At 44.5% G+C, this 21,449-nt stretch overlaps 1 protein-coding gene and 1 long non-coding RNA gene across 2 annotated transcripts in view; one reads left to right on the plus strand and one right to left on the minus strand.

The window, feature by feature from the left end:
- mms22l (MMS22-like, DNA repair protein) overlaps window positions 1-21,449 on the plus strand; it is a 271,386-nt gene that overhangs the window by 52,857 nt on the left and 197,080 nt on the right. Inside the window, 3 exon segments of the mRNA XM_034175438.1 lie at window positions 12,078-12,255; window positions 12,579-12,672; window positions 17,666-17,796. Of these exon segments, the coding sequence (XP_034031329.1) occupies window positions 12,078-12,255; window positions 12,579-12,672; window positions 17,666-17,796 (403 nt within the window).
- On the minus strand, window positions 1,313-20,036 carry LOC117514846. The gene is made up of 3 exons (XR_004561978.1): window positions 20,019-20,036; window positions 17,713-17,716; window positions 1,313-1,390 (listed from the first exon to the last, which is right to left on the minus strand). It is a non-coding gene; the product is annotated as an uncharacterized LOC117514846 (long non-coding RNA).

Here is a 21,449-nt window from a genome sequence, read left to right on the forward strand (position 1 = left end):
GGCATACTGTACAGTCATGCCCTGACAGGATGTCATGCCCTGACAGGATGCTCTCCACAGTGCTCCTGTAGAAGTTCATCGGGAGCTGAGGGGATAGACGAGCCTGCTTCATTTTCTAAGGAAGAAGAGCCTTTGCTGTGCCTTCTTCATCAGGTGGGATGTGTTGACTGACCAAGAGAGGTCCTTGGTGATGTGGAGTCCAAGGAATTTGATGTTGTCCACCAACTCCACCATCTCATAATTTATGTGAAATAGTTGGGGGGTGGTGTTCTTGGTCATCCTGAAATCCACAATGACGTCCTTGGTTTTGGTGATGCTCAGAAGCAGGTTATTCTCTGAACACAACTGGGTCAGATGTTGTACCTCCTCCCTGTAGAGAGCCTCATTGTCACTGATAAGTCCAGCCATAGTGGTGTCATCGGCAAACTTCACCATAGTGGTAGAAGAGTGGATGGTGGCACAGTCCTAGGTAAAGAGGGTGAACAGAGCTGGGCTGAGCACACAGCCCTGTGGCACCCCAGTGTTCAGGACAATGGTGGTGGATGTATGTCTTCCTATCCTGATGTTCTGTGGCCTACAGGCAAGAAAGTCCATAATCCATGTGCAGAGGGAAGTGGTAAATTCCAGATCCTGGAGTTTGTGAACCAGTTTATAGGGTATTATTGTATTGAAGACAGAGCTGAAGTCTATGAAGCGCATCCGGGTGTATGTATTTGGTTTTTCCAGGTGGGTCAGGGCTGAGTGGGGTGCAACAGAGACTGCATCCTCTGCTGATGCACTATGACACGGGGTGTACTACATAGTGTTTTGGTTACATACCTATTGTCCAGTCTAAATGTCTGGATGAGAGAGGTGACCATAAAATGGCTTGAGTTGGGCTGCGCTCTCTGTCCAGCCTCACATTGCCAACCCATGCTTGATGGCATGATCAACTATGGTTCCTCTGATTTGATTTGAAAGTTGTTGTCTTCTTTGTCCATGAACTTGTCTACCAGCTCTACCCATATCTCTCACTCTTCCTCCCCCTCTCATTCTCACCCTCACTCTTCCTCTGCTGCTCTCTGCATCATCTTCCATTGTTGTAAAAAAAAACAAACAAAAGGTGCTCGTACTTCCTGATTGAAGTGATAACAACCATTGAGGTGTTTGCCAAGTGGCACATATATTGGTCATTTTGAATGGCAGTGTTTTGAAATGGCAAACGTGATTGTTGTTTTATGCAGAGAACTATGTTCAGTGCTTTTTAAAAAAGTGCTATTTTGTACTGCAAAATGTGTGTAAAGTAGAAAATGTGTTTGGAGTTTTAGAGTGAAGAGATTTTGCTCTCTGTGTGTCAGTTTAAATAATTGGGCTATGCGTGTCATTTTAGTGTGTTAGCAGTTGGAAAAAACTAAGTTCACTTTGTATTTGTGGGTCACATCTGAGTTGAAGCCAAAAATTTGATGATGACTGTGTTTGGCTTGGGATTCCGGCGAGGGCGGTCGCATCTCCTCCTCCCTCCTCTCTCTTCCTCTATCTCTGCTCCAGCCTTCAAAGTCCCTACTTCACTGGACTGTGAATTCTTCAAACTATGTTGGATTAACCATGGAATTGATCACCTGGTCTATGAATATTATTTACACCATTTTTTCAACAAGGAAATTGGGGCTGGGGGACCCTGTGTGCCCAGATGGAACCTACTCTGTGGGCTGTGTTCTCAACGTGTGGGAGAAATGGCGTGTTGCGTGCTTGGCACCACTCTCTGTGGAGGACGTTGAAGATTTATTTACAGTGGCGTGCAAAAGTATTCAGCCCCCTGGTATTTCACATATGTTCACATATTTGTTTATGGAATTTTAAATACAAAAAGTAAACCAGTCCTCTCAATATAAAAATTTATAAAATTATCTTCCTTAAACTCAAACTGAAAGTAAATTTCTACAACTTGATATAAATTAATTAAAAATCTAATGCTGCGTTTACACATAACGATGACAAGTCACGAATGCCACAAAGTATACATTATTGGCCGCTGATCACGAATGTGATGATTGAGGCAGAGGCGTCAGGAGTCCTCAGGAAATGTTACAACCTGTTACGATTAATGGCACATGTTGCTGGAGAATTATCAGGAACCATTATGCACGGTCAAGAATAATGTTCTGCACTGTTGCGCGTAACGCGCATCGTCAAGTTCTGTCACGTTGTGAATGAGGTGAATTGTCTCCACACACACACACACACCCATATTCATCCAACCGTTGCTAACAATTCAGATCGCTCCAGTTTTTCAGAAGAACTTTGTGACTGTATGCGTAGTTGGGCTCTGTGCCATGGAGTGGCGCAGAAAGGAGGAGGAGGACAGAGCCAGATGTGTGGCTTCATGCGGGTCTCATCTCTCACGTTTTCCCAAACATCAGGCACATGCAGCAGGTGGAACACAAACAAACGTTTCCAACAAACGTTGGAAACATGAAAGCCTACATCTGTAAAATAAAGCCTTAATGTGTCACTACCAACGCAGGCAGAAGGAGCTCTTTATATTGGAAGAATTTGATGGCGATTTTGTTCTTTCACTGAGACAACTACGTGCTCTGTCACTCTGAGCTGCCTCGCTGTGACTCTGCTTGGCTCAATTGGCTGCCGGAGGGGCACAAACACACTGGCTGGATAAAACAAAAATACAACGGCACTATGCCGTTGTTCCATTGTCTGGGGAGAACTGTGGCTTTAGACAAACTTTGCAGCGTCCAGTCACTTGTTTCACGTCTGTCGCAGCAATCCCAAACCACTGACGAAACTCGCTCTCCATTAGCGGTTAGCCATGTTTGTTATTGTGTGAAGGAAACGGGACAAAGAGGGGGGAGCTACGGAAGGTCCTGGGGACAAAAGGTGCGCCGCTGCAAGAGGAGAAAAAAAAACTAAAATTTTTTATTTTTTACATTGTCCGCAACAAAAAATTTGAATTAATTGATAAACTCGATATATCACCCAGGCCTAGGCTGAATACTTTTACACACCACTGTATATTTGGTTTGATCGTGGGAGGGCTGGTACTTATTGGTTTAGGTGCTGCCCTGACCTACTGGGGAATTGGCAAGACGGCTGCTACCAGAACCACACCCCCTTACCTGCCCATCACGATTGAGTTGGGCAAGGCGATACATTCTCAGACTGCGTTAACCCTTGAACTCAGATGCAAGTTGGATAACATCTTGGAGCAAATATATGCCTTGCAAAGGAAGATGTCGGAGACCAGGGAATACTCATAAATTGGATTTGGTTGGTTAGACAAGCTGCAAATGTGCTTTCTCTGCTCAGCCCTAAACATGGCAGGCTTATCAGCCTCTGAAGGTCAAAATGCCCCGCTGTTTTCCTCCAGAATAATTTTTATGGCCTTTGTGAACCATTCGTCTGCCCTCTTCTGCCCTCCCTGACAGTCAGTCTGATGTTGTCAAGGCAACTCCAGACATTATGCACACACTGACAGAAACTGATACAAACTCATCTGACTGATGTGAACTCATTTCATCTGCACTCATGAGGCACGCGCCCCCCCCCCACCACCACCCCCTGCCACTGCCCTGCTGCTCCCCCAGAGCTTGCGGCTGCACAGGACACTGCTACCCCCCCCCCCCACACACACACATATATTCACATTGCCTCAATTCGGATGACAGACTGTCTTAACCGTGCATAAAAAGTAAAATGTATATGTATCAGAAGCTCCCATGACCAGTAAAAAAAAATCAAGGACCGAGACGTCGCCCGGTATGGCTGAGCCGGGGCCCCACGCTGGAGCCAGGCCTGGGGCTGGGGCTCGCACGCAAGCGCCTGGTGGTCGGGCCTTAGCCCACGGGGCCCGAAAGAGTGACGTTGGCCCGCCCTCCTGTGGGTTCACAACCTGCAGAGGGGGCCATGGGGGTCGGGGATTGGGAGAGGATTGGGTGGCGGTCGAGGGCGGGTGGCCCGGCGGCCCGGTCAGTGCTCATAGCCCCTGGTTGTTGGGACGTGGAATGTCACCTCGCTGGGAGGAAGGAGCCTGAGCCTGAGCTTGTGCGGGAGGTTGAGAGATACCGACTAGAGATAGTCGGGCTCACCTCCTGGAGAGGAGCTGGACGCTCCACTTTTCTGGCGTTGCCCACGGGGAGAAGTGGAGAGCTGGGGTCGCATTTAGGGATGGTATAGAGAACCGGTTCCTTTCAGGTATTGTTAAGAAATGATTCGATCCACCAACATCAATAACCTTTTTACTTAACGATTCCCTGATCGGTCCTTTAGAGTGGCCGTTGTTTTTGGGGGTGTTTGTCAGGAAAATTATAATTTCTCTACATTGATTACAGACCTGCAGCGGGTCTGTAATCAACTTTTCTGCAGCGCGGCTTTGCTTTGAACCTTGAACCAATCAAAGCAGTGATTTGCAGATGGAAGCAGTGCTTCGATCATTGCTTCGTTGATTAATTTTTTATGTTAAACCGACCTGTTATGGTCTTCTGAAACAGTTGATAGATGTATTTTATAACAAAAACGGGACAGATGCTAACATGTTAGCATGTCTATGGCATTTTCAATGTTAAAATTAACATTAAGCAGTTGCGTTTGTTGTCATAAAAGAGTCAAATGTATTACAAATTGTAACATTTGTTAAATTTATTTTTGTTTATATATCAATAATAGCAAGCACAACAATAATAGTAATAATAACTAATCGAATGATTATATACAATTTTAGAGAAAGAGACAAAAAGAACCTGAATTAAAAACAACAGAAAATATAAAACCAACTAACAATGAACATACATAAATACATACATACAGAAATAAGTGTTTCCTGTGAACACCTAGTGACTCTTACACCTCCACTTCATCCCCGTCTTATTTAAGTTTAATGACAGTTTGTTTCGGTCAAACCATATTTTCAGTTTGTTAATTTCTTCAGTGATTTCCTCCAGAACTATCTGCCAAACTAGAAAACTGCTGCATCCTAGTAAGAGCAGAATACTACTGGAATGAATTTGAATAAGGAAAGTTGGTTGGTTTGTTTTTTTTTCTCACCAAATGGATGCAGTTTATTGTCTGGAATAGTCCCAGATCCCTGAATATATGAAAACATGAGTCACTTTTGTGCGGATTAAAGTCACTAACTGGGACTCCTGTCTTGTTGCGAGAAAGAAACGAGAATCGTCCTCCGTTCTGTTCACACAGCTCCAAATGCTGCGCGGCTCTCTGCTGAGTCAAATTAGAACGATAGAATCCAGTCGGAATTAATAACTTCAAAGCAAAACACCGTTTTGTTTATTTTTATTTGTGTCCAGAGATCAAGGATACAGTGACCAATTTCATATTTATTTACTTTAAGACCCAATCAAATACATAGAAAACCCAAAAAGCCTACTTTTAGTACAAAATTCACAAGAGGTATCGATGAGGGAATCGATAAGGAATTGGATCGATAAGCAGAATCGATAATGACATCGATATCGATAATTGTAATTGTATCAGTACCCATCCCTAGTCGCATTGCTTATTGCTCCCCAGCTCAGTCGCCATGTGTTGGAGTTCACTCCGGTGAACGAGAGGGTCGCATCTCTACGCCTTCGGGTCAGGGACAGGTCTCTCGCTGTTGTCTCGGCCTACGGGCCGAGCAGCAGTGCAGAGTACCCGACCTTCTTGGAGTCCCTAGGAGGGGTACTAGATAGAGCTCCGACTGGGGACTCCATTGTTCTCCTAGGGGATTTTAACACCCACGTGGGTGGCGACAGTGAGACCTGGAGGGGGATGATGGGGAAGCACGGCCTCTCCGATCTGAACCCGAGTGGTGTTCAGTTGTTGGACGTCTGTGCTAGTCACATTTTGTCCATCACGAACAGCATGTTCGAGCAGAAGGGTGTCTATAAGTGCACGTGGCACCAGGACACCCTGAGCCGGAGGTCGATCGACTTTGTAGTCATATCATCCGACCTTCGGCCACGTGTCTCGGACGCTTGGGTGAAGAGAGGGGCTGAGCCGTCGACCGATCACCACCTGGTGGTGAGTTGGATCCGCTGGGAGGGGAGGAAGCCGGTCAGACCTGGCAGGCCCAAACGTATCATGAGGGTCTGCTGGGAACGACTGGCGGAACCCTCTGTCAGCGAGGTCTTCAACTCCCACCTCCGGGAGAGCTTCTCCCAGATCTGAGGGGAGGTTGGAGACATGGAGTCCGAGTGGACCATGTTCTCCACCTCCATTGTCGATGTGGCCGCTCATAGCTGTGGTCACAAGGTCTCTGGTGCCTGTCGCAGTGGCAGTCCCCAAACCCGGTGGTGGACGCCGGAAGTAAGGGATGCTGTCAAGCTGAAGAAGGAGTCCTACTTGTCTTTGTTGGTAGGTGGGACCCTGGAGGCAGCTGACAGGTACCGGCAGGCCAAGCGGAGGACCATCGGTCGGCCTCGAAGAAATTCTGGCAAACCGTCCGACGCCTCAGGAGGTGGAAGCAGCTCTCCACCAGCACTGTCTACGGTGCGGGTGGGGAGCTGTTGACCCTGACTGGGGATGTTGTCGGGCGGTGGAAGGAATACTTTGAGGATCTCCTCAATCCCATCGTCACATCTTCCGAAGAGGAAGCAGAGACTGGGGACTCAGAGGCAGACTCATCCATTACCCAGGCTGAAGTCACCGAGGTGGTTCGAAAGCTCCTCGGTGGCGTGGCTCCTGGGGTGGATGAAATCCGTCCTGAGTACCTTAAGTCTCTAGATGTTGTGGGACTGTCTTGGCTGACACGCCTCTGCAACATCGCATGGCGATCAGGGACAGTGCCTCTGGATTGGCAGACCGGGGTGGTGGTCCCTCTGTTTAAGAAGGGGGAAGAGGGTGTGTTCCAACTATAGGGGGATCACACTCCTCAGCCTCCCCGGTAAGGTCTATTCCAGAGTACTGGAGAGGAGAATTCGACCCATAGTCAAACCTCGGATTCAGGAGGAGCAGTGTGGTTTTCGTCCTGATTGCGGCACACTGGACCAGCTCTACACACTCCATCGGGTGCTCGAGGGTTCATGGGAGTTTGCCCAACCAGTCCACATGTGCTTTGTGGATCTGGAGAAGGCATTTGACCATGTCCCTCGGGGCACCCTGTGGGGGGTGCTCCGGGAGTATGGGGTCCAGGGTCCTTTGCTCAGGGCTATCCGGTCCCTGTACGACCACAGCAGGAGCTTGGTTTGCATTGCCAGTGGTAAGTCAAACCTGTTTCCAGTGCACGTTGGCCTCCGCCAGGGCTGCCCTTTGTCACCGGTTCTGTTCATTATCTTTATGGACAGAATTTGTAGGCGCAAACATCGTCTCTGCTGTTTGCGGAAGATGTGGTTCTGTTGACTTCATCAAATCAGGACCTTCGGCGTGCACTAGGGCGGTTTGCAGCTGAGTGTGAAGCGTCCGGGATGAAAATCAGCACCTCCAAATCCGAGGCCATGGTTGTTGACGGGAAAAAGGTGCTTTGCCCTCTTCAGGTCGGTGGAGTGTCCTTGCCTCAAGTGGAGGACTTTAAGTATCTCTGGATCTTGTTCACGAGTGAGGGACAGATGGAGCGTGAGATCGACAGACGGATCGGTGCAGCATCTGCACTGATGCAGTCGCTGTATCAGACCATTGTGGTGAAGAGAGAGCTGAGCAGGGGGGCAGAGCTCTCGATTTACCGATCGATCTACGTTCTGATCCTCACCTATGGTCATGAGGTTTGGCTCATGACCGAAAGAACGAGATTGCGAGTACATGCAGTCGAGATGAGTTTCCTCCGCAGGACGACCCAGGACACGCTGGAGGGACTACGTCTCTCGGCTGGCTTGGGAACGCCTTGGGGTTCCCCCGGAGGACCTGGGGGGAGGTGTTTGGATCGGGAGGTCTGGGCAGCTTTGCTTGAGCTGCTGCCCCCGCGACCCGACTCCAGATAAAGCGGAAGAAAATGGATGGATGGATGGATGGATGTATATTTAGGAGTGTTCTAATTCTGATGTGTGCCATTGGTTACGTTCAACTTGTAATAATTGTGGATTAATTGTATTTTTGCCTGAGGTGATTGTGTGGCAAGAAATTTCGTTGCACTTGTAGTGGCAATAAATCTGTCTGTCTCTTGTAAGCATGTCTCATTATGCAAATGACACTCGAATGACACCCCTCTTTTATACTGTTGAGTGCTGGTGAGAGCATAAAGAAGAATGACAATGGACGAGTGGACAGGCTTGTGAGGAAGGTGGGCTGTGTTGGTAACACTGAACTAGAGTGTCTCACAAGAGTGGCAGAGAGAAGGAACCTCCACAGGATGCTGACATGGTGGGGGTCACAGCTGTTATTCAGTGAATGTGCTGAAAAAGAAAGGACATTTTGGTTGAAGTTTGTCTTCTTGAGGTTAACCTTGGAACGCCATCACTCTTGTGGTTCTGCCGGCCAGGCCCACATCCCAACATTTGAAATGTAGGGAGTCGCATGGACCTTGTGGAGGCTCCGAGGCAGTCTGTGTACATACCACAACCTGCACATACATTTAGTGGACACTTGTGTTTATGTTACTAAGACATTTACGTCCAGTAAACATGAAACATGGTCCAATGACAGAAAAAAATGAACAAAAAGCTGCCTGCCAAATTTCATAGTAGTCACAAATTGGTGACACAAATGGGGAGCAACAATCTGAAAGTAGATGCATAGAAAAGCATGAAATTCATATTGGAACAACTTATCCATCAAAGACCAGCAATGTTCAAAGAAGAATTTTATTTTATTTTCACTATGAATCGCTTTAAATTGCACAGACTGAGCACTGCAGATGCAATATTTGTTCTGAGAGTGCTGATGAAGTGTGGAAAGGGGCAGAAAATATAAGACTTCTTCTTCCAATCTGCTCCTTTTCATTCAGCGGTTTGTAATGTTTTATTTCTGCTTTTCTGTTTTTTTTTTTTTTCTTTTAAATGAATGAAATAAATATTAGAAAGAAAGAAAGAAAAGGCTAGAAGGAGTTGCATTGCTTATTTGTGGACCTATAGAGATTTTGAGTGCTAAGAGAAAAGGTGTATTGTACGAAGAAGTCTGGTGTGGCAGAAAAGTATGTGAGGGAAGTGCAGGATATGTGCAAGGACAATCACCACACTGAGTCTGGTGTGCTTGATGTTCCTTGCTGGGTTTTTTCCTGAATACTATGTGTTTGCTCAGGGGATGGTTCAGGTTAAACCTTATTCAGAAGAAGCACCTTTAAGTGGCTGATATGCTGATTGTCTTATTTAAAACATATTCACCTCCACCTTTATATTTGCCATAAAGAGATTATTTCTGTCAGTGTTGCTGCTATTTGGTAGAACACTTGATTGGACAGATATGAAGGTAAATTAGATTTTGAATATTGACTGACAGACTGCATTACAGAATAGTTACCTGGATACACAACACTTCATGCACATGGTGGGAGCAAAGCAGAGATGCGCTGATTCACATTTTTTTCACTTCCAGTTTGACGTCTGAATTAACCAGATACCAGAGCTCCATTTGTTTTAATATTATCATTATTATTATTATTATTATCATTGTTGATTTTACATGAGGATATTTTGTATCACCAGTTACTACAGATTCATGATGAAGTGGTATCGAGTAGGATTTTCTTAAAAAGAAGACTTGAAAGTTCAGCCTTAATTTACCAGAAGCTGCATCTGACATGCAAGCCTAGATTTGATGTTTTGGTGAAAGAATTAAGTATTTTTATTTATTTATTTATTTTTGTGGCATTTTGGAAATGCACTCCATCAAAACGGTACATGTACTTGTTCGCAGTTTTTGGGCACCCCTGTAAAAAACAATCAAATCTTGATTGAGAAATTGCAGGTCCTTATAAAGCAGACACTTTATAAAGAAAACACAGTGCGCCCTCTCTCTGCCTCCCCCCCAACTCACTCTTCAAGAAATTCACTTGTTAGAATGCTGAAACACATGCAAATGTAAGAATGAAATACATATACATGTTTATGTAGACATGTAAAACTGGGCCATTGTTGGGTCAGTGGCTGAAGTTTCATCTCTTGAACACCAGATGGCAGACCCGCCCCACGTACCTTAGAATCCCTTTGAACTGTTTTTTAGGACAAACCTCATTTCCACGTTTCAAAAATGCCATAACAAACCACCAAAAAAATAAAAGTTCTTAACTTACTCATATTCGGATTCAATCTGGTAAATCGTCACAGCCTTCCTCCTGGCTGATTTCGCTGTATTGTAGGTCGCTTTCACCTCTCGGTACAACAGGGCTGTGAAAACTCCGCGGATCCGCAGGATTCCGCGGATTTCATCATGGGGAGGGAGCCGTGGGTGTTAGTGTTGTACTCTTTAATCGTGATCATTACTGAGTTTTTAAAATGCTTATTGCAAAGCGTTCTTTTTTTTCCATACAAGTTTTATAAGTCCGTGGACACTGATCTTTGTGTTACAGATACAAATCAGTTTCCTCGGATCCGCGGAGTTTCGAGGAGAATAAATGCCACTCAAAGCCTGGCTGTTACGACAGTTGTCGTAAAGCGGGACTGGTTGGTTGCTGCGGTAACACTGTGTGGCTCCTGTGTGAAGCTTAGCTAAACGTAGCATGTGGACATCGCACACTTTTAGAACTTTCAAGTTTTTAAAAGAAGAATTTTAATTTTGCAGCATGTCTGTGTCACGGAGCGACATCAGACAGAGAGAAGATGGCAAGAAAGACGGTTTGAAAAAGTCTAAGGACAAGAATCCGTGGAATTGTTGCTGGCTACATGAACACACCTGAAAGATAAACGGGAAAAACGAACTGGTAAGAAATTTTTCTCTCTGTGGCAAATAAACATTGTGCTGTTCAAACAGGATTTCAGAAAAGATTGTGCCTTTTTTTCTTTCATTAATCTAGACTTTCTTTGATTGAAAGAAAAATACATTGTGGCTTTGAATGAATTTAGGCTACATGAATTTACACAACAATGTAAATTAGTTTTTATTAATTTAGACTTTTTTCATGGGGAAAAAAGACACTGTGGCTTTGAGTGGATTTACAGCAATTTACACAAGAATGTGTGGCTTTTTACTATAAAGTATGTTGATATTTTACCCTGATTTTTAAAATATTCTACAAGCTTTAGCTGTGGTCTTTGACATGGTTTAACAGTCTTTTCAGTCTTCATGAATTTCATGTAGTTTAATTGTTCTGAGTTAATCTATCATTTGGTCTTACTTCCACGTCATATTCTGTTATTTCAACATCATTGATGGTTCAAATGAAAGGTTGAATCTAGGATCATTTAAATATGCACTAATTTTGAGATTTGTTCTTCCAGGAGATGTTGAAAATGTATCAGTAGATGAAAATTAAATTTGGTTTCTGGGGCCCCACAAGGCCCTAGACCCCGGCTCCTGGGGGCTTCCTGCGAATTTTCCTCAGATTTCACAATTTTCATTTCACAGCCCTGGTACAATGGCTTTGCAAACATTGTACATTGCTGTCATGCTTTGCGGTGTTTTTAATATAAAATATTTCCAACCAGTGGACATGTATTGAAAAGCTGGTCAGCTTGATGCTCGCCTGTCCAGACAACAAGTCTGCAAGACATTTCAGCAGAAACACACAGATATGGCTCTGGCTCAGGTTGTATCGGAAATTTCTGATCCATGAATTATGTTGATATTGAAACCCAATACCATTATTGAATGGGATCGGCTTCAACCCTAGAGCAAAGGCTGTTATTCAGTGTACCTACTGGAAAAGTATGGTCTTCTTAGTTAAATTTAGTTCTCGTGAAGGCAAAGTTGGCTTGACAGCACTGTCGTCCATGTGGCTCTGTGAGTCAGGTCCACATCTTCCAGCTGCATCTTTGTGAGTCATATGGTCCTGGCAGGGGCGGTCTGCATACAGGGCTTGGACCCTGTGTATATCTGCTGGCAGGTCGAGCTTTTATTTGTTCCTACAACAACCCTGACTTTCCATAAGGTTCATTAAACAGTTACAAAATGGCATCATTACTCTGTCAAATTCATTTTACATGTTCTAAAGTTGTTATGCATCATTTATATGAATTCACTGCAGTATTATGTTTTTAAATCTTTATCCTTTTGTATTTGTTCAGATATCTTGATCCTTCCGGCACTATGGAGATGACTCCTTCCCACCCTTATGTGGCGTTGGAGGCTCAGTTGCCTTCTGCTCTGTTGGAGGAGCTGTTTAGCATCACTCTCCTCATAGGGCGACTCAAAGACCTGCCTGCCAATGTTCAGAGCGCCTTTACGATCCAGAACCAGGGAAAGGTACAGATACACATACACATCAGGTAACCCACAACATCTTACTCACAGGTACAGATACCACATAGTGTGTGATATGTAGCCATCCAGATGGTGTTAAAGATGTAAAGCTAGCATTCAGTATGGGCTTTACAGAGCAGAGGGTGAAAATGGAATTAGTGCCACGTCTCAAAATTGTCTATGTAATGTGTGCTATTCTGTGGTGCATAACCTTTAACTAATGTATTATATTATTTATAGACCAAACTGTCTAATACACAGAAATATTGTGATTGTTTTAAAATTTTCTACTTTGCTAACAAATTCCATTTTCTGTATTTCTCAAGATTTTTACCCCATCTTGGCATTTATTACATCTTCATCTTGACATCCACTGGTCAGTATTGGAGATTCTGCATGTACTTGGTTGCAAGATGCAAGGTAAAAATTCGACACATGCATGAAAGTGCTCAGATAAAAAATGGCACATAATGTCACAGAAATATGTACTTGACTTGTGTTAAAATGCACATTAAATCCCTGTCACACTGAGACACATTTCAACTATGTCCCCCCAGAAATTGAGTGCATGCAGCAAAAACTCTGCTCTTGTGAAGCACCTTTAGATGACCTGTGTTGTGATTTAAGTGTCATACAAATAAATTGAATTTAATTGAATTAAACTTGTACAACATAGTAAAATCACAGTAGAAACCAATCAGGTTGTGATTTAGTCTCTGTGAAACTGGAAGACATGTTCGAACTTTGGGAATGTTAAAAATAATTTGTAGTCAGGACATAGTCTAATTAATTAGGCAGATAGGTGAAAGAATTGTTCAAATTGGGGTAAAAGCTTGACATTTGGCAGAATGTTAGACTAGACCGTTATGAAGATTATGACTGTTTGGCCCTGTGTGTGTTACTGTGTGTTACTGTGTGTGGCCCTGTGTGTGTTACTGTGTGTGGCCCTGTGTGTGTTACTGTGTGTGGCCCTGTCTGTGTTACTGTGTGTGGCCCTGTCTGTGTTACTGTGTGTGACTGTGACCCTGTGTGTGTTACTGTTTGGCTCTCTGTGACCCTGTGTGTGTTACTGTTTGGCTCTCTGTGACCCCGTGTGTGTTACTGTTTGGCTCTCTGTGACCCTGTGTGTGTTACTGTTTGGCTCTCTGTGACCCCGTGTGTGTTACTGTTTGGCTCTCTGTGACCCCGTGTGTGTTACTGTTTGGCTCTCTGTGACCCCATGTCGCCCTGTGTGTGACCCTATGTGTGACTGTGACCCTGTGTGTTACTGTGTGTGGCTCTGTGTGTGGCCCTGTGTGACCCCATGTGGCCCTGTGACCCTGTGTGTGTTACTGTTTGGCTCTCTGTGACCCCATGTGGCCCTGTGTGTTACTGTGTGTGACTGTGACCCTGTGTGCATTACTGTTTGGCCCTGTGTGTTACTGTGTGTGTGACTGTGACCCTGTGTGTGGCCCTGTGTGTGACTGTGACCCTGTGTGTGGCCCTGTGTGCGTTATTGTGTGGCCCTGTGTGCGTTACTGTGTGTGGCTCTCTGTGACCCCATGTGGCCCTGTGTGTTATTGTGTGGCCCTGTGTGCGTTACTGTTTGGCCCTGTGTGTTACTGTGTGTGTGACTGTGACCCTGTGTGTGGCCCTGTGTGTGTTACTGTTTGGCTCTCTGTGACCCCATGTGGCCCTGTGTGTTATTGTGTGGCCCTGTGTGCGTTACTGTTTGGCCCTGTGTGTTACTGTGTGTGTGACTGTGACCCTGTGTGTGGCCCTGTGTGTGTTATTGTTTGGCCCTGTGTGTTACTGTGTGTGACTCTGTGTGTGACTCTGTGTATGTTATTGTTTGGCCCTGTGTGTGTTATTGTTTGGCCCTGTGTGTGTTACTGTGTGTGACTGTGGCCCTGTGTGTGTTACTGTTTGGCTCTCTGTGACCCCATGTGGCCCTGTGTGTGACTGTGACCCTGTGTGTGTTACTGTTTGGCTCTCTGTGACCCCATGTGGCCCTGTGTGTGTTACTGTTTGGCCCTGTGTGTTACTGTGTGTGGCCCTTTGTGCGTTACTGTTTGGCCCTGTGTGTGACCGTGTGTGTTACTGTGTGTGGCCCTGTGTGTGTTACTGTTTGGCCCTGTGTGTGTTACTGTGTGTGGCCCTTTGTGCGTTACTGTTTGGCCCTGTGTGTGACCCTGTGTGTGTTACTGTGTGTGGCCCTGTGTGTGTTACTGTGTGTGACCTTGTGTGTGGCCCTGTGTGTGACCCTGTGTGTGGCCCTGTGTGTTGTGTGCGTTACTGTTTGGCCCTGTGTGTTACTGTGTGTGACCCTGTGTGCGTTACTGCGTGTGGCCCTGTGTGCGTTACTGCGTGTGGCCCTGTGTGACCCCGTGTGGCCCTGTGTGTGTTATTGTTTGGCCCTGTGTGACCCCATGTGGCCCTGTGTGTTACTGTGTGTGACTGTGACCCTGTGTGTGTTACTGTTTGGCTCTCTGTGACCCCATGTGGCCCTGTGTGTTATTGTGTGGCCCTGTGTGCGTTACTGTTTGGCCCTGTGCGTTACTGTTTGGCCCTGTGCGTTACTGTTTGGCCCTGTGCGTTACTGTTTGGCCCTGTGCGTTACTGTTTGGCCCTGTGTGTGTTATTGTGTGACCCTCTGTGTGTTATTGTGTGGCCCTGTGTGCGTTATTGTGTGGCCCTGTGTGCATTACTGTTTGGCCCTGTGTGTGACCCTGTGTGTGTTACTGTGTGTGTTACTGTGTGTGGCCCTGTGTGTGTTATTGTTTGGCCCTGTGTGTGGCCCTGTGTGTGTTATTGTGTGTGACTGTGACCCTGTGTGTGTTACTGTTTGGCTCTCTGTGACCCCATGTGGCCCTGTGTGTGTTACTGTGTGGCCCTGTGTGTGTTACTGTGTGGCCCTGTGTGTGTTACTGTGTGTGGCCCTGTGTGCGTTACTGTGTGTGGCCCTGTGTGCGTTACTGTGTGTGGCCCTGTGTGCGTTACTGTGTGTGTTACCTGTGTGTGTGACCCTGTGTGTGGCCCTGTGTGTGTGACCCTGTGTGTGGCCCTGTGTGCATTACTGTTTGGCCCTGTGTGTGACCCTGTGTGTGTTACTGTGTGTGGCCCTGTGTGTGTTACTGTGTGTGGCCCTGTGTGTGTTACTGTGTGTGGCCCTGTGTGTGTTATTGTTTGGCCCTGTGTGTGGCCCTGTGTGTGTTATTGTGTGTGACTGTGACCCCATGTGGCCCTGTGTGTGTTACTGTGTGGCCCTGTGTGTGTTACTGTGTGGCCCTGTGTGTGTTACTGTGTGTGGCCCTGTGTGCGTTACTGTGTGTGGCCCTGTGTGCGTTACTGTGTGTGGCCCTGTGTGCGTTACCTGTGTGTGGCCCTGTGTGCGTTACTGCGTGTGGCCCTGTGTGCGTTACTGCGTGTGGCCCTGTGTGCGTTACTGCGTGTGGCCCTGTGTGACCCCATATGGCCATGTGTGTTACTGTGTGTCTTCTCAGACGGCCACAGATTCAAATGCGATATGGTTTGATATGGATAAGTGCTTTTGCACCTCACATTCCATTATGACCCTGACCTTCAAAATAACCTTGATGTGGGACATTGAGATATGTGAATTTGGGTTTAGAGGATGGACTCCTGCAAGGGATACAGAAATCAGTGATGTGGAAAAAGAACACAATGGAATTGAATAGAACCTTTATTGTCAATGTACATACTCGGGGTCGCCACAGCAAATCCAAGGTGGATCTGCATGTTGAATTGGCACAAGTTTTACGCCGGATGCCGTTCCTGACCCAACTCCACATTACATGGAGAAATGTGGCAGGGGTGGGATTTGAACCCGGAGCCTTCTGAACTGAAATCAAGCGCATTAACCACTTGGCCACCACCTCTGCTTTGTCCTCTGCATTTAACCATCCTGATTACAGTTAGAAACAATCCAACCACTAGGGGCAGTGGGCAGCCACAGTCCAGCAGCAGGGGACCAACTCCAGATGTAGAGACGCTGCCTTGGTCAGGGGCAGAGAAAAGAGCAGACCCAAAATAAGACACAGGCATGAGGAGAACATGCAAACTCCACACAGAAAGGCTGGGAATCGATCCCATGACCTTCTGTGTTCAATATTTGCAATGTCAGCACACAAATAAGAACTAAAATCATCACCTATACACACCAGAACATTATGGGATATTTTCGTATTGGTGGCAGTCTTGTTGGCCAATTCAGCCCAAATTTGCGACGACTGTTGGGGCTCCTCTGGGCTTGATTGCATTATTCTAGATTGCAGTGATGTTGGCTTTGGCAGAAGAATTCATTTTCCAAATGCTATTAGTCATATAACATTTTATTTGAGAGAGAGATAACCTCACATGACACATAGTGACCCCAAGAAATGTATTGGTTTTGGGGTCAAAGGTCACGATCACTGGAGTGTAAAAAATTTGTGAATAACTTCTTTTTTTTAACTTGCTGATTGTCACCAAACAGCATTCAGATTAAAAAAAAACTTCTACCCAGGAGGGCAATTCAGACACCGAGAGCAGCAACATTACAAAAAAAAGTGGCATTAGGCAGGAAACCTTTTGGGTTTTGAGGTCAAAGGTCAAGGTCAGTGGAGTGTCTATTGTAAAGGTCTTGTCAGTGCAGTAAGTCCTTTTTTAACTGGCTGATTGTCACCAAATGTGGTATGTGTGCTTGGAATATTGGCCCCAAAACTTACATTAACTTTGCGGTCAATGGGTCAGAGGTCAAAACACTGAAATGTATTTGGTAAAAGTCTTCTGCCAAAATGAGTTACTTGTCAATGGTAAGCTTATCAACATTTGCCCAGGGTGCCATGAGTTCATGCAGACTCTTGTTAACTTTACTGTTAAATTTTCAAATGTAAATCCAGTTTTATTGCAGCACACAGGTTAGATCCAAACAAGCTTAAGGTGCTGTATGTATTCAGCAAGGCAGCATAAACAGATGATAAAATGGTTAACTCTGAGAATCAAAGAGAAACACACACACTCATCTTCAACCGCTTAGTCCAATCAAGCATCGCGGGGGGCTGGAGCCTATCCCAGCAGTCATAGAGCAGGAAGCGGGGTACACCCAGGACAGGATGCCAGTCTGTCACAGGGCCACAAACAAACACATTCACACCTGGGTATGGGCAATTTAAAGATTCCAATCCACATAACCCGGATGCCTTTGGATGTTGGAGGAAACCGGAGTACCTGGAGGAAACCCATGCAAACACACGGAGAACATGCAAACTCCACACAGAAAGGCCACAGGCAGGAATTGAACCCATAACCTTCTCGCTGTGAGGCAACAGTGCTAACCACTAACCCACCGTGCTGGCCCAAACAGAAACACAACGTTACAGTTCTGATGTGTTAGAAACAGGCTTTTCATAATGTTACCATTTTTCTTTCCCAGGCCAAGTGTTGTACGCCCACCAGATTGTCAACCTGACAGGAGAAAACCTGACTGATGTCAGTCTGTTTGAAAGCCACCTGTGCAACCTGCTGTGTGACCTCACTGCTCTGGCCATCAACAAATACATTAAGGTGGGCAGCTCCACGCAGAGTCAGCGGTATTTCTCTTTTGTTTTTAAGCTGGACTTTAAAGCTACAGTGTGTAGGATTTTGGGATGTTTCTTAGTAGAAATGGAACATAACCATCTGTTCATTTGTGTATGCAGCACAGCTGTTGGGCCAATCACTAAATCACCCATCGCTGGATGTTCATCATAGTATAAATCAGGGTCAAATGGAATAATGTCATATTGTTAGGTGGGTTAGAGGTCCATTTGATTGATTGATTTAAGTTTTTACAACCCCAGTGAAGTTGGGACGTTGTGTAAAATGTAAATAAAAACAGAATACAATGATTTTCAAATCCTCTTCAACCTATATTCAACTGAATACACCACAAAGACAAGATATTTAATGTTCAAACTGATAAACTTTATTGTTTTGTGAAAATATTTGCTCATTTTGAAATGGATGATTGCAACATGTTTCAAAAAAGCTGGGACAGTGGTATGTTTCCCACTGTGTTACATCACCTTTCCTTCTAACAACACTCAATAAGCGTTGGGGAACGTTCCAACTTCATTGGAATTGGGTTTGTAAGAAGTGAAAATGGCCAAAAATGACAAAAATAACCTCAAAATCGAAACTAAAAATCAAAATGGCCGACTTCCCGTCGACATTTCACCACGACGTTGAGAGACTTTTTGTGCGTCCCAGTATGGTAAATATGTGTACCGAATTTTTTGAGGCAACGACAAAAAAACCCGACGCTTTAAATGAAATGCACCTGGAGCCGCAGCTGGAGCAGTGTGTGTCTGCATCTCTGAGTTCCAGGACTCGGCGCTGGGACGGCGCTCATAGCACCTGAGTCCTGGAGAAACTGCAAACAGAAGCTGTGGAGATCTGTGTGCACGTCCGTGGACCACCTGCTCTGGTTCCTCGTCCAGAACAAAAGAGGGATCATCTCCATCATCATCAGAATCCACACTGTCTGTCGACACGCTGTGCGCTCTATCTTGCTCCAATTTAAAAAAAAAAAAAAAAAAAAAAAAAAAAAAAAACTTTTTTTAAAAGATATTTAGGTGAATCTTAGCAAACACTAGTCGAGCTCCACTTTAGATTTGGAATGTATAATAGAAGATATACCTTACTGAATTGTCATATCAATATGATAAACGATATGACTATGATTTGACACAAAGTACAGCAACAGTGAAAATTAAACCTTCTTAAACAAAACAGTAATAATATCACACTCATTTTGACTCATCATAAGGTTAGGATACTGTGTCCTCCAAAAGCATTGGAACACTTGGAATTTCACACATTTTAATTTGTTTATGACATTTTAAATACAAGAAATACAAAAAATATAAAGACTAAAAATTTCTAAAATTATCTTCCTCAAACTCAAACTGAAAGCAAATCTCTAAAACTTGATAAAACCTGTAAATAATAATCAGTTTTATTGCCAGTTTTCTTTACACAAGTTAGGGGATGGAAACATGAACATTATGTCTTGGACTTTATTTACATCAATTATGAAGAAATACAAAAGTTTCTTTCACCAAAACATCAAATCTAGTCTTTCATCTCAAATGTACTTTCTGTCAAATTGTAGCTGAACTTTCAGGTCTTCTTTTGAAGAAAATCCTCCTCTACACCACTTCATCAGGAAGCTGGATTTTAGATTTTTAATTCATTTATATCAAGTTGTACAGATTTGCTTTCAGTTTGAGTTAAGGAAGATAATTTTAGAAAAAAAAATGTATTTGGAATAGAATAAACAAATTAAAATGTGTGAAATACCAAGTGTTCCAATACTTTTGAGGGCAACTGAGAAACAGTGAGGAGCAGCATCTTACATCTCATATAGAGTGCAGCAGATAAGAGAATATTTAGAGTGGAATCCTGCAAATGGTGATACAAACATCAAATTCAGCACAAATAATCCACAGACATGAGCTCTTTAGAAAAAACTGATTGGCCACTTGAACTTTCAATAGTTAGCCAGGTAGGGGTCAACTGAAGAATTACACAGGGGTCAAAATCAGGGGTGGGCAACTTGTTCCAGAAAGGGCCAAGAGGGTGCAGGTTTTCTTTGCAGCCACTGATTCCACCAGGTGATTTCACTGATTAACTGATTCCATCTGCTCAAAGTGATATTAATCAGTGAAATCATCCTCTTGGCCCTTTCTGGAACAAGTTGCCCACCCCTGGTCTAAATAAAAAGATGCTCCAATCATATAGAAAACAATCAATCAATCAATCAACTTTTTTCTTATATAGCGCCAAATCACAACAAACAGTTGCCCCAAGGCGCTCCATATTGCAAGGCAAGGCCATACAATAATTATGAAAAACCCCAACGGTCAAAACGACCCCCTATGAGCAAGCACTTGGCAACAGTGGGAAGGAAAAACTCCCTTTTAACAGGAAGAAACCTCCAGCAGAACCAGGCTCAGGGAGGGGCAGTCTTCTGCTGAGACTGGTTGGGGCTGAGGGAAAAAAACAGGAAAAGGACATGCCGTGAAGGGGGGCAGAGATCGATCACTAATGATTAAATGCAGAGTGATGCATACAGAGCAAAAAGAGAAAGAAACAGTGCATCATGGGAACCCCCCCACAATCTACGTCTAAAGCAGCATAACCAAGGGATGGTCCAGGGTCACCCGATCCAGCCCTAACTATAAGCCTTAGCGAAAAGGAAAGTTTTAAGCCTAATCTTAAAAGTAGAGAGGGTATCTGTCTCCCTGATCTGAATTGGGAGCTGGTTCCACAGGAGAGGAGCATGAAAGCTGAAGGCTCTGCCTCCCATTCTACTCTTACAAACCCTAGGAACTACAAGTAAGCCCGCAGTCTGAGAACGAAGCGCTCTAATGGGGTAATATGGTACTACGAGGTCCCTAAGATAAGATGGGACCTGATTATTCAAAACCTTATAAGTAAGAAGAAGAATTTTAAATTCTATTCTAGAATTAACAGGAAGCCAATGAAGAGAGGCCAACACGGGTGAGATATGCTCTCTCCTGCTAGTCCCCGTCAGTACTCTAGCTGCAGCATTCTGAACCAACTGAAGGCTTTTTAGGGAACTTTTAGGACAACCTGATAATAATGAATTACAATAGTCCAGCCTAGAGGAAATAAATGCATGAATTAGTTTTTCAGCATCACTCTGAGACAAGACCTTTCTGATTTTAGAGATATTGCGTAAATGCAAAAAGGCAGTCCTACATATTTGTTTAATATGCGCTTTGAATGACACATCCTGATCAAAAATGACTCCAAGATTTCTCACAGTATTACTAGAGATCAGGGAAATGCCATCCAGAGTAAGGATCTGGTTAGACACCATGCTTCTAAGATTTGTGGGGCCAAGTACAATAACTTCAGTTTTATCTGAGTTTAAAAGCAGGAAATTAGAGGTCATCCATGTCTTTATGTCTGTAAGACAATCCTGCAGTTTAGCTAATTGGTGTGTATCCTCTGGCTTCATGGATAGATAAAGCTGGGTATCATCTGCGTAACAATGAAAATTTAAGCAATACTGGCTAAGGGAAGCATGTATAAAGTGAATAAAATTGGTCCTAGCACAGAACCTTGTGGAACTCCATAATTAACTTTAGTCTGTGAAGAAGATTCCCCATTTACATGAACAAACTGTAATCTATTAGACAAATATGATT

Source organism: Thalassophryne amazonica, chromosome 7, assembly GCF_902500255.1.
Source record: "Thalassophryne amazonica chromosome 7, fThaAma1.1, whole genome shotgun sequence".
Lineage (NCBI taxonomy): Eukaryota > Metazoa > Chordata > Actinopteri > Batrachoidiformes > Batrachoididae > Thalassophryne > Thalassophryne amazonica.